The 13,321-nt window shown below is 50.3% G+C and overlaps 1 protein-coding gene across 2 annotated transcripts in view; it reads right to left on the reverse strand.

Moving 5' to 3' along the window:
* irak1 (interleukin 1 receptor associated kinase 1) overlaps window positions 1–10,638 on the reverse strand; it is a 58,868-nt gene extending 48,230 nt beyond the window's left edge. Inside the window, exon 1 of one of the 2 annotated variants that reach the window (XM_012968222.3) lies at window positions 10,398–10,638. In XM_012968222.3, the coding sequence (XP_012823676.1) occupies window positions 10,398–10,509 (112 nt within the window). In that variant the 5' untranslated portion in view covers window positions 10,510–10,638. The remainder of the gene's footprint in view (window positions 1–10,397) is intronic. The other variant, NM_001006712.1, reaches the window with a different exon arrangement.
* Between the last annotated feature and the right edge of the window lie 2,683 nt (window positions 10,639–13,321).

Genomic DNA, 13,321 nt, shown 5'->3' on the forward strand with positions numbered 1-13,321 from the left:
GGGGTACATTATCCCTTAGGGCAGTGACACACGGGGAAATCTTCATTGTCGCGGATGACTAATCTTCCTGCAATGCCATCCCACCGGCTAGAATGTAAATCGCCGGTGGGATGGCATAACACGGCGCCGTGATTTACCGAAGTTGCCTTGAGAGGAAACTTCGGGCAACTTCGGCAAATCATGGCGCCGTGTTATGCCATCCCACCGGCTATTTACATTTTAGCCGGTGGGATGGCATTGCGGGTAGATTAGTCATCCGCGACAATGAAGATTTGTCGCGTGGCAACTAATCTCCCCGTGTGTCACTGCCCTTATAATACACAATTCTTACCTGTATAAATCGGCTTTTGTGATCTCAAGACTCCTCAGTGACTTCTATTACCACATTTATCACAGTAGGGGGCCACACTATTCCTTATCTAACATGTACCAGTATAGCTGTAGTTAGCAGCCATATAAAAACTCAGAAATTATTTTAATATATTAAAAAAAAGTTTTCTGGTTATGTTGAGCCTGCAACAAGGAAGTCACCATCAAGATAGATTTCCTGCTCACCCTCTGCCTCCCTTCACAAGGAAAGGAGCTAAATGGGGTTCAGCCTCTAAAATGCACCTCCAAAGAGAATACATAATTTGTCAATGTTTCTATCTGGGTGCTTTGGTAAAAAAGGGACTATCCCATTTAAAAGCAGTGGGTGGAGGAGAGATAAACATTTACAAAATGGAGACATATGTTGGGATTCCCCCACTGGCAGTTGCAGAGGTACTGTCTATGCAGATGCATCAGGAAGTTCCTAATTTAGATTTAGTTTTATCCTCACAGTTATGTCTTTATTTACAGGGTAGTGTGAGGGGGGAGGGGTATGCAAGAAGGGGGCTGTCCCAAATAAACTTTATGGGAAGGGACTGTACTGTGGGATAGCAGGTATAGTAGGGAGAGATGGTGCCTATAGTAGCAGTGGGGGGATAATAGCCTCTGGGAAGGGACTGGGGCTGTGGGATAGCAGGTATAGTAGGGAGAGATGGTGCCTATAGTAGCAGTGGGATAATAGCCTCTGGGAAGGGACTGTGGCTGTGGGATAGCAGGTATAGTAGGGAGAGATGGTGCCTATAGTAGCAGTGGGGGGATAATAGCCTCTGGGAAGGGACTGTGCCTGTGGGATAGCAGGTATAGTAGGGAGAGATGGTGCCTATAGTAGCAGTAGGGGGATAATAGCCTCTGGGAAGGGACTGTGGCTGTGGGATAGCAGGTATAGTAGGGAGAGATGGTGCCTATAGTAGCAGTGGGGGGATAATAGCCTCTGGGAAGGGACTGTGGCTGTGGGATAGCAGGTATAGTAGGGAGAGATGGTGCCTATAGTAGCAGTGGGGGGATAATAGCCTCTGGGAAGGGACTGGGGCTGTGGGATAGCAGGTATAGTAGGGAGAGATGGTGCCTATAGTAGCAGTGGGGGGATAATAGCCTCTGGGAAGGGACTGGGGCTGTGGGATAGCAGGTATAGTAGGGAGAGATGGTGCCTATAGTAGCAGTGGGATAATAGCCTCTGGGAAGGGAATGTGGCTGTGGGATAGCAGGTATAGTAGGGAGAGATGGTGCCTATAGTAGCAGTGGGGGGATAATAGTCTCTGGGAAGGGACTGGGGCTGTGGGATAGCAGGTATAGTAGGGAGAGATGGTGCCTATAGTAGCAGTGGGATAATAGCCTCTGGGAAGGGCTTGTGGCTGTGGGATAGCAGGTATAGTAGGGAGAGATGGTGCCTATAGTAGCAGTGGGGGGATAATAGCCTCTGGAAAGGGACTGGGGCTGTGGGATAGCAGGTATAGTAGGGAGATATGGTGCTTATAGTAGCAGTGGGGGGATAATAGCCTCTGGAAAGGGACTGGGGCTGTGGGATAGCAGGTATAGTAGGGAGATATGGTGCTTATAGTAGCAGTGGGGGGATAATAGCCTCTGGGAAGGGACTGGGGCTGGGGGATAGCAGGTATAGTAGGGAGAGGTGGTGCCTATAGTAGCAGTGGGATAATAGCCTCTGGGAAGGGACTGTGGCTGTGGGATAGCAGGTATAGTAGGGAGAGATGGTGCCTATAGTAGCAGTGGGGAGATAATAATACAGTCTCACAGCTTTGATCCTTTCATACTGGCAACAATACCTGCCCAGTCAGAAAGTGGGATGAGTAAATACACACAACCTTCTCACATATTTCTCGGAGATGAAGGCAACCAGAAGATTTTAGAAGCTGATAACAGAATATATATAACAAAAGGTGAGTTTTTCACCAAAAGTTTCAGGAAATTTGGCCTAAATACACAGAAGGAGATACAGAGACTGATCGTGTGATCAGACCTTAAAGGAACAGTAACACCAAAAAATGTATATATTTTAAAGAAATTAAACTATAATGTACAGTGGCCCTGCACTGGTAAAAGTTGTGTGATTGCTTCAGAAACATTACTAGAGTTTATATAAACCCTGGTGTGTAGCCATGGGGGCAGCCATTCAAGAAAGGCACAGGTTATATAGCAGCTAACAGATAAACCCTGTAGAATACAATGGTGTCTTATCTGTTATCTGCTATGTGCCTGTGCCTTTTCTCCTTTTTTCCAGCTTGAATGGCTGCCCCCATGGCTATACAGCAGCATATTTATATAAACTATAGTAGTGTTACTGAAGCAAACACCCCAGTTTTACCAGTGCAGGGCAACAGTACATTATATTTCAATTACTTTAGAACACTCATTTTTTGGTGTTACTGTTCCTTTAAGGGTGCGTTAAAGGGACATTTCCTTTTAAAAGCCCCATGGCTACCAAGCAGCTTATTTACAGATAGTACCAGGAAAACTCCCGGTGGGCCCAGGTGTCAGTGGGCCCTCCTGCTTCTTACCATTTGGCCTGTTTCATGGTCATTCTCTGTTTCGGTGAGGGAAAGAACAAAGAGGCACAATAGATAGAAGAGTACATAATATTAAGGAAAGAAAAGAGACCAGGGGGACAAGGAGGTGGAGGGAGGAGAGGAGGAGAAATAGTTTGGAGAGTGGGCCTGTGACCTAAGGTCTATGGGCTAAGGTCCCCTGGCATCCCTATCCAATGCTGTGGCCAAGTGACACCTAGCCCCAAGGCATGCTACAGTTTAACCATTCACATGTAAAGGAATGCTGAATAAAGTACTGATATATACAAACTCTTTCAGGGATTTTCCTTTTAAAATTTCCACACACAAAAAAAAGAAAAACAAGAACAAAAAATATCAGCTCAACTCTTCTAAAAAGAAGAGAAATTCCAAAGAAGTTTCCAAAGAAAAATTGCACCTAATTATCCCCCAAACAGCTTAGAGGGTCTGTGTGTTTCCATTAGGAAGAGGTGAGATAAGAACTTGAAGTGCCCTGGTTCAACACAATAGTTTAGCGTAGCTCCCTAGATATGAAAAGATTTAGAAAAACATTTAGGCCACACCCTCAGTATAGTGACCACACCCAGTTAGGCACATGATCAGCGAGAAGGGTTGGATGTCTACTTATGAAGTGGAAAACTATTAATCCATGGTTGGTAGAATAAAGCCTAAGTACAAAGGTGGCTCAGCGACTGCGCAGTTTTGCAGTCAGGAAATCATTTTTTCCCCAAATTGCGTTTTTTGGCCTTCCTCTGGATCAGTTAATAGTTAGGCAGTTTTCACTTGGACAAAAAGTTAAACATAATGGACATGAGACTTTTGTCAGCCCCACCACTTAAATCTTATATAAAAGGTACATGTTGTGGTGGTTCTTGCTGCGCCAATCACAGTCACACAACATATGCGATAATGTCCACTAAAGCCCAAAAGAAAGTATGATCTGCACTTGATCATAGTCCAGTGGTAGAGACGTGGGGGATTTCCTGTGACTTGAGCGACTCGCTATTGAGGAAAAACTTTCTTAGATATTCCGCTGGGGGTTTACAAGTCACAACTGTAGGGAAGTATCACTGAGCCCGGAACACACAAACAGTCTTAGAGAAGGCTTCCCATCTGAGATATCAGGTTGCCCTAGATCAGTGCTGTCTACCTTAGGGCCGATTATATTAAAATGATAATGTCATACAATAAAGTCTGTGGAGCCCTTAATCATACTGGGGGGCCAACTGAACACAGGTCAATTGTGACTGTTTGTTCTAATTGTTCTAATTATGCCCTCTGGTAAATGTGGGAGGTTATTGGTCAACCTGTTGGTGACATTAGCCACGGCTAACACTCTTATCCAATGAGATGGGCTCAATGAGTGATAAGTTTAGTTGGGCAATATAGTACCCAACTGCTCATTCCCAGGACTGTTCAGATCTATAACACGATAACGTTAATCTAAATCAAACTTTATTCTTCTTATGCCAACTTCCTCTTGTGCCAGTAGCTTCCTCAATCCTACCAGTGTGTGTGGGCTATTTAATGAGCAATGCCAACTAGTTCAGAATAAAGAGATAGCAGAAGGACATGTATAAATATCCATATAAAGTGGGCAAAACAACCGGATATTTACCCAGTTTAGCGACCAACAAAGTGGGCAAAATGGGGATGATTTGGCCGTTTGGCCTCCAGGCACGAGGCACAACTAATGCATCTATTTGCATAGTAACTCAAGTGTAATAACAGAATAAGAACAGTGCTGGAACACAAGCTGTGCAAATCTAAATACATACACAAATCATCACACAGTAGACAATAATAATAATAGGATATTAACCCTTTAAGTGCCAGCAGAATTTCACATTTTGGTTCCCCCCAGTGCCAGACATTTTGTAAACATTCTGTGCTCTTTCATTTTAGGGGCATTTAAAGAAACTGAGCTTTCCAAATCTTTGTGTATTTCCACTTCTGGAACAAGATTTAGAGCTCTACATACAAAAAAAGGTATAGGGATTTATACCAGAAACATAGTTTATTTTATGGACAAAAATTCAACTGATTTGGAAAGCCTCATGTCTCCCGAATGTGCCAATACCTGATATGTATAGTTTTATGAAGATTTCTGACTTTTAAAGATCAAAAACTCCCACAACTGTAAATTACCACATTTTTAAAGCATTACAGCAGAATACGGCATACTTTAGATTCCAAAGCCAAAAATCCTGGAACATTAGGTTTACCCCAGGAAACCATATATTTTTGAAAAGTACACATTCTGCTGAATCTGAAATGGGTAACCATGTCTTTCTACTCCTAAGTACAATGCAGCAATGCATTCCTGAATTTATCAGTTTCTATAAAAAATTATTAAAATTCTAAAAAATCACCTCAAAGCTTCAACTTTCAAGCATCATATTTCCCACATAACATTAGGTACCAAGAAAACACACCCTAAATATGAAAGCCAAGGGCCCACTGAACAGTTTGATGCCCATTGTGCATAGGATTACTAAAGTATCTGGTATTTAGAGACCCCAAAAGTAAGTTAGTGCATACTAACATTTTCCAAAAGTACACATTCTGACAAAACAAAAATGGGTAAATACATCTTTCTACTGCAAACTACAAAGCTATGCTAAACAGAATGGTTTTTATGAAATGTCTGAAATTTGTCACAAAACATTTACCCCATTATGTACACCACATTTTGTATCGTATCAACATAAAACAAACTAAGTATGAATGCCAGGGCTCTACTGAACAGTTTGATGCTCAATATGCATAGAATTACCAAATTATAAGATGTACAAAGGCACCCTAATGAAAATAGTGCATATGAATTTTCACATCTGATGCTCTGGCTGGTGCAATTTTTGCACCCAGTACTAACAGTACAGAGATCCTAGAAAACCATATATTTTCCAAAAGTACACATTATGACAAAAAAAGGGTAAATATATCTTTCTACTGCAGACTACAAAGTTATGCTAAACATGTTTTTTTATGACATTTCTGAAAATTGTCACAAAGCTTGCATTTTACCCCATTATGTACCCCACATTCCGTAACGTATCAACATAAAACATTGTAAATATGAATGCCAGGGGTCTACTGAACAGTTTCATGCCCAATATGCATAGATTTACCAAACTATGTGGCGTACAGAGGCACTAAAATTGATATATAGCAGACAAAATTTCCATGGGCAAAGACAAGTAACAAAGAACAATGCGAAATGCAAAATCAATGTTTTTTTTTCCTATAGTAATCTGCAGTCACAGTGTATGTTGACTTGGGCAAATTAGTTTTACAGACAAAGTCAAATGAACAACACCTATGCAGTACTGAAAATGCAATAAAATAGCTAAAAATGCACCAAAACAACATACAAAAAGGTATTGCACAGTGCAGTTAGCGTATATGCTATCCGCAATGGCAATAAAACATTTATATTCAGGAAAAAAAGATGCGATAAAAAAAATCCACAATATTGAGTGTGTGTACTGTATACTACTATACCAAAAGGAGGCTCCCAACCTATCTTAGGTTAAAACAGCCTTTTAATATATATATTAAGGAACTTGTTGGCAACCAGTTACAATTTTAAACAATTTATAAATACGGAAACAAACTCACCAGAACAAATAGAGGGCTTGGGATGTATTTATGAATTATGTAGTAACCACGTGCCCGCTGTTGCCTAGGGGCCTCTGGGCGATCGTGCCCCAGGGGCCACACATTCCTGGCCTCTGCTTGTTGCCTACGGGCTGGGGAATCTACTTTCTGTGGCACTTGGGTACTTTTATCCACAGGACATAGATACTACATTCTGTGGCACTTAAAGGGTTAAACTGAGGTGGGCCGGTTTGCAGTGATACTAGAAAGAGAAGTGAGAAGAAGGGTTGGGGCTGTATGCATCATTGTGCTATACACATGGTCAGATATAGCCCGGAGGCCAGAATTCTCGGCGACACAGCACAGAGCATAGAAAGACTAGCGAGAAGGCAGAAATATTGTATTTCAAATGACAACAAAACCAACCCAGCCAGATCCCAATTGCTCAGTGCCGGGCCAGAGTACAAACACAGCTCCGTTCCCTGTGTGTTTAATGTTTCACAGGTCGGTGATTGTTACTTTAACGTGTGCCACGTAAGTGACGCCTGCCTTCTGCAATATGCGCACAGAGACTGAAATTTGCCATTCGGAAAAACCAACAGGAAAGAAATGAACTTTTTCAGAATTTTTTGTCAAAACGAGATGGGTGGGTGCTCAAGATTAACCTTAAAGGGGTAGTTTGTCTTGAAGTAATTGCCTAGAATGTTATAGAGTGGCCTATTCTTAGCAACTTTCCAAATGGTCTTCATTATTTTATAGAGTTTGAACTATTTGCCCTGCTCTTCTGCCTCTTTTCATCAGAGTCACTGATCCCATATTGCTCTCTCCGGCTACAATTGTATTTGTTACTTTTTGTTCCATATCTTCTTATTCAGGCCCACTCCTTTTCATCTTCCAGTCTCTCATTCAAACTACTTCCTGGTTGCCAGGGTAAACTGGACCCTAGCAACCAGAAAGCTGCCAAACAAAAGCTAAAAAAATGCAAAAATTAATAAATTAAAAACCAATTACAAATTGTCTCAATCATACTAAAAGTTAATGTAAAGGTAAACTATCCCTTTATGTCTACAAACCTATAGAGTTTGCAACCATAATGTTATGAAGCACAAACTATAGTGCTCCCTATAACTGCCCGCAGTAAACCAAATGCCAGAGTGGGGGGTCTGGGTCTCTGTGTACTTGAAATGCCAGGGTCTGTTTTGAACCTGCCTGGCTCCCATTATAATTTTATTTTAATTTTTCTTTATTTATATTCACACCAAATGATGTGACCTGTATATAAACCTGCGCCCCCCCCCCCCAGCAGCCCTGTACCTATCCCTCTGCTCCCCCCAGCAGCCCTGTACCTATCCCTCTGCTCCCCCCAGCAGCCCTGTACCTACCCCTCTGCTCCCCCCAGCAGCCCTGTACCTACCCCTCTGCTCCCCCCAGCAGCCTTGTACCTATCCCTCTGCTCCCCCCAGCAGCCCTGTACCTACCCCTCTGCTCCCCCCCCAGCAGCCCTGTATGTATCCCTCTGCTCCCCCCAGCAGCCCTGTACCTACCCCTCTGCTCCCCCCAGCAGCCTTGCACCTACCCCTCTGCTCCCCCCAGCAGCCCTGTACCTACCCCTCTGCTCCCCCCAGCAGCCCTGTACCTACCCCTCTGCTCCCCCCAGCAGCCCTGTACCTACCCCTCTGCTCCCCCCAGCAGCCTTGTACCTATCCCTCTGCTCCCCCCAGCAGCCCTGTACCTACCCCTCTGCTCCCCCCCCAGCAGCCCTGTATGTATCCCTCTGCTCCCCCCAGCAGCCCTGTACCTACCCCTCTGCTCCCCCCAGCAGCCTTGCACCTACCCCTCTGCTCCCCCCAGCAGCCTTGCACCTATGCCTCTCCTTCCCCCCAGCAGCCCTGTACCTACCCCTCTGCTCCCCCCAGCAGCCTTGTACCTATCCCTCTGCTCCCCCCAGCAGCCTTGCACCTACCCCTCTGCTCCCCCCAGCAGCCTTGCACCTATCCCTCTGCTCCCCCCAGCAGCCCTGTATATAACCCTGTGCTCCCCCCAGCAGCCCTGTATATAACCCTGTGCTCCCCCCCAGCAGCCCTGTATATAACCCTGTGCTCCCCACAAGAAGCCTTGTATATAACCCTGTGCTCCCCCCCAGCAGCCCTGTATATAAGCCTGTGCTCCCCCCCAGCAGCCCTGTATATAACCCTGTGCTCCCCCCGGCAGCCCTGTATATAACCCTGTGCTCCCCCCGGCAGCCCTGTATATAGTAACCCTGTGCTCCCCCCCCCAGCAGCCCTGTATATAACCCTGTGCTCCCCCCCCAGCAGCCCTGTATATAACCCTGTGCTCCCCCCCAGCAGCCCTGTATATAACCCTGTGCTCCCCCCGGCAGCCCTGTATATAGTAAACCTGTGCTCCCCCCCCAGCAGCCCTGTACATAACCCTGTGCTCCCCCCCCAGCAGCCCTGTATATAACCCTGTGCTCCCCCCGGCAGCCCTGTATATAGTAACCCTGTGCTCCCCCCCCCAGCAGCCCTGTACATAACCCTGTGCTCCCCCCCCAGCAGCCCTGTATATAACCCTGTGCTCCCCCCCAGCAGCCCTGTATATAACCCTGTGCTCCCCCCCAGCAGCCCTGTATATAACCCTGTGCTCCCCCCCAGCAGCCCTGTATATAACCCTGTGCTCCCCCCGGCAGCCCTGTATATAGTAACCCTGTGCTCCCCCCAGTAGCCCTGTATATAGTAACCCTGTGCTCCCCCCGGCAGCCCTGTATATAACCCTGTGCTCCCCCCAGTAGCCCTGTATATAGTAACCCTGTGCTCCCCCCGGCAGCCCTGTATATAACCCTGTGCTCCCCCCAGTAGCCCTGTATATAGTAACCCTGTGCTCCCCCCGGCAGCCCTGTATATAACCCTGTGCTCCCCCCGGCAGCCCTGTATATAACCCTGTGCTCCCCCAGTAGCCCTGTATATAACCCTGTGCTCCCCCCGGCAGCCCTGTATATAACCCTGTGCTCCCCCCCAGCAGCCCTGTATATAACGCTGTGCTCCCCCCGGCAGCCCTGTATATAACGCTGTGCTCCCCCCAGTAGCCCTGTATATAACCCTGTGCTCCCCCCGGCAGCCCTGTATATAACCCTGTGCTCCCCCCCAGTAGCCCTGTATATAACCCTGTGCTCCCCCCAGCAGCCCTGTATATAACCCTGTGCTCCCCCCAGTAGCCCTGTATATAACCCTGTGCTCCCCCCAGCAGCCCTGTATATAACCCTGTGCTCCCCCCAGCAGCCCTGTATATAACCCTGTGCTCCCCCCAGCAGCCCTGTATATAACCCTGTGCTCCCCCCAGCAGCCCTGTATATAACCCTGTGCTCCCCCCAGCAGCCCTGTATATAACCCTGTGCTCCCCCCAGCAGCCCTGTATATAACCCTGTGCTCCCCCCAGCAGCCCTGTATATAACCCTGTGCTCCCCCCAGCAGCCCTGTATATAACCCTGTGCTCCCCCCAGCAGCCCTGTATATAACCCTGTGCTCCCCCCAGCAGCCCTGTATATAACCCTGTGCTCCCCCCAGCAGCCCTGTATATAACCCTGTGCTCCCCCAGCAGCCCTGTACATCTCACAGCACAACCCACACACAATTGAGATTCATTCTGTAGCATGTAGCACTGACCCAAAGCCCATACCTGGGCACCATTCTGTTCCAAGTGAGGTCCCCACCCACCCACTGGCACAGAGCGGTGACAGCCCATACTCATGGGCAGGACTGACTGGCACCCACACCAGCTTATAACTCCTGAGCCATATTATCCCCCCTGGCACCCACTTACAACTGCACCACCTGACCCCCAGCTCAGGGTGCCCATCAGTAGCGCCCATCAGTAGCACCCAGATTGTTACTCCCTCTCATTTGCGGAACTCACCAAACTTCTTCCAGTCCGTCTCCTCCAAGGAGTCCATGATGTGGAAGAAGCGGTACATGACCTGAGAGGGGACTCGGTACAGAAATTCCTCCTCGAAGGAGCCTCTGGACATGGTGACTGTCTGTCCGATGTGAAACCATTGAGCAAGCCCGGCCCCTCCGCCCAGACACAAGCGCACTGCCCCGCTGTCCCGCAGCAACTCCGGCTGATCAGCCACTTCCCCTCAGCAACGTCGGGACATGGCAGAATGCACTGAGGTCACCATGTGACCTAGAGGTGGGTGGGTTGTAGTGATATCATTTGGGGGAGGGGCTTGTGTCACTGTTTAGGAATTCACATGCTGCGATGAGGGGGAAAATTTGAATGTAGAATTAGTACCTACAGGGCAGCAGGGGGGGGAGCAGAGGGATAGGTACAGGGCTGCAGGGGGGGAGCAGAGGGATACATACAGGGCTGCAGGGGGGGGAGCAGAGGGATAGGTACAGGGCTGCTGGGGGGGGAGCAGAGGGATACATACAGGGCTGCTGAGGGGGAGCAGAGGGATAGGTACAGGGCTGCTGGGGAGAGCAGAGGGATACATACAGGGCTGCAGGGGGGGGAGCAGAGGGATAGGTACAGGGCTGCTGGGGGGGGGGGGAGCAGAGGGATACATACAGGGCTGCAGGGGGGGGAGCAGAGGGATAGGTACAGGGCTGCTGGGGGGGGAGCAGAGGGATACATACAGGGCTGCAGGGGGGGGAGCAGAGAGATAGGTACAGGGCTGCTGGGGGGGAGCAGAGGGATACATACAGGGCTGCTGAGGGGGAGCAGAGGGATAGGTACAGGGCTGCTGGGGAGAGCAGAGGGATACATACAGGGCTGCAGGGGGGGGAGCAGAGGGATAGGTACAGGGCTGCTGGGGGGGGGGGGGGAGCAGAGGGATACATACAGGGCTGCCGGGGTAGCAGAGGGATAGGTACAGGGCTGCTGGGGGGAGCAGAGGGGTACATACAGGGCTGCTGTGGGGGAGCAGAGGCACATGTACAGGGCTGCTGGGGGGAAGGAGAGGGATACATACAGGGCTGTTGTGGGGGAGCAGAGGGATAGGTACAGGGCTGCAGGGGGGGGGAGCAGAGGGATAGGTACAGGGCTGCTGGGGGAGCAGAGGGATACATACAGGGCTGCTGGGGGGGAGCATAGGGATAGGTACAGGGCTGCGATGGGGGGCGAGCAGAGGGATAGGTACAGGGCTGTGATGGGGGGCGAGCAGAGGGATAGGTACAGGGCTGCGATGGGGTGGCGAGCAGAGGGATAGGTACAGGGCTGCTGGGGGGGGAGCAGAGGGATACATACAGGGCTGCTGAGGGGGAGCAGAGGGATAGGTACAGGGCTGCTGGGGGGAGCAGAGGGATACATACAGGGCTGCTGGGGGGGAGCATAGGGATAGGTACAGGGCTGCGATGGGGGCGAGCAGAGGGATAGGTACAGGGCTGCTGGGGGGGGAGCAGAGGGATACATACAGGGCTGCTGAGGGGGAGCAGAGGGATAGGTACAGGGCTGCTGGGGAGAGCAGAGGGTTACATACAGGGCTGCTGGGGGGGAGCAGAGGGATAGGTACAGGGCTGCTGGGGAGAGCAGAGGGATACATACAGGGCTGCAGGGGGGGGAGCAGAGGGATACATACAGGGCTGCAGGGGGGGAGCAGAGGGATACATACAGGGCTGCTGGGGGGGAGCAGAGGGATAGGTACAGGGCTGCTGGGGGGGAGCAGAGGGATAGGTACAGGGCTGCTGGGGGGGAGCAGAGGGGTACATACAGGGCTGCTGGGGGCGAGCAGAGGGATACATACAGGGCTGCTGGGGGGGAGCAGAGGGATAGGTACAGGGCTGCTGGGGGGAGCAGAGGGATAGGTACAGGGCTGCGATGGGGGGGAGCAGAGGGATAGGTACAGGGCTGCTGGGGGGGAGCAGAGGGATAGGTACAGGGCTGCTGGGGGGAGCAGAGGGATACATACAGGGCTGCTGGGGGGGAGCAGAGGGATAGGTACAGGGCTGCTGGGGGGAGCAGAGGGATAGGTACAGAGCTGCTGGGGGGAGCAGAGGGATACATACAGGGCTGCTGGGGGGGAGCAGAGGGATAGGTACAGGGCTGCTGGGGGGAGCAGAGGGATAGGTACAGGGCTGCTGGGGGGAGCAGAGGGATACATACAGGGCTGCTGGGGGGAGCAGAGGGATAGGTACAGGGCTGCTGGGGGGAGCAGAGGGATAGGTACAGGGCTGCTGGGGTGGGGAGGAGAGGGATAGGTACAGGGCTGCTGGGGGTGGGGAGGAGAGGGATAGGTACAGGGCTGCTGGGTTGGGGTGCAGAGGGATACATACAGGGCTACCAGGGGGGAGCAGAGGGATAGGTACAGGGCTGCTAGGGGTGGGGAGGAGAGGGATAGGTACAGGGCTGCTGGGTTGGGGTGCAGAGGGATACATACAGGGCTACCAGGGGGGAGCAGAGGGATAGGTACAGGGCTGCTGTGGGGGAGCAGAGGGATACATACAGGACTGCTGGGGGGGAGGAGCAGAGGGATAGGTACAGGGCTGCTGGGGGGGGGGGGGAGCAGAGGGATACATACAGGGCTGCCGGGGGAGCAGAGGGATAGGTACAGGGCTGCTGGGGGGAGCAGAGGGATAGGTACAGGGCTGCTGGGGGTGGGGAGGAGAGGGATAGGTACAGGGCTGCTGGGTTGGGGTGCAGAGGGATACATACAGGGCTACCAGGGGGGAGCAGAGGGATAGGTACAGGGCTGCTGTGGGGGAGCAGAGGGATACATACAGGACTGCTGGGGGGGGGGGAGCAGAGGGATAGGTACAGGGCTGCTGGGGGGGGGGGGGAGCAGAGGTATACATACAGGGCTGCCGGGGGAGCAGAGGGATAGGTACAGGGCTGCTGGGGGG

This window comes from Xenopus tropicalis, chromosome 8 (genome assembly GCF_000004195.4).
Source record: "Xenopus tropicalis strain Nigerian chromosome 8, UCB_Xtro_10.0, whole genome shotgun sequence".
Lineage (NCBI taxonomy): Eukaryota > Metazoa > Chordata > Amphibia > Anura > Pipidae > Xenopus > Xenopus tropicalis.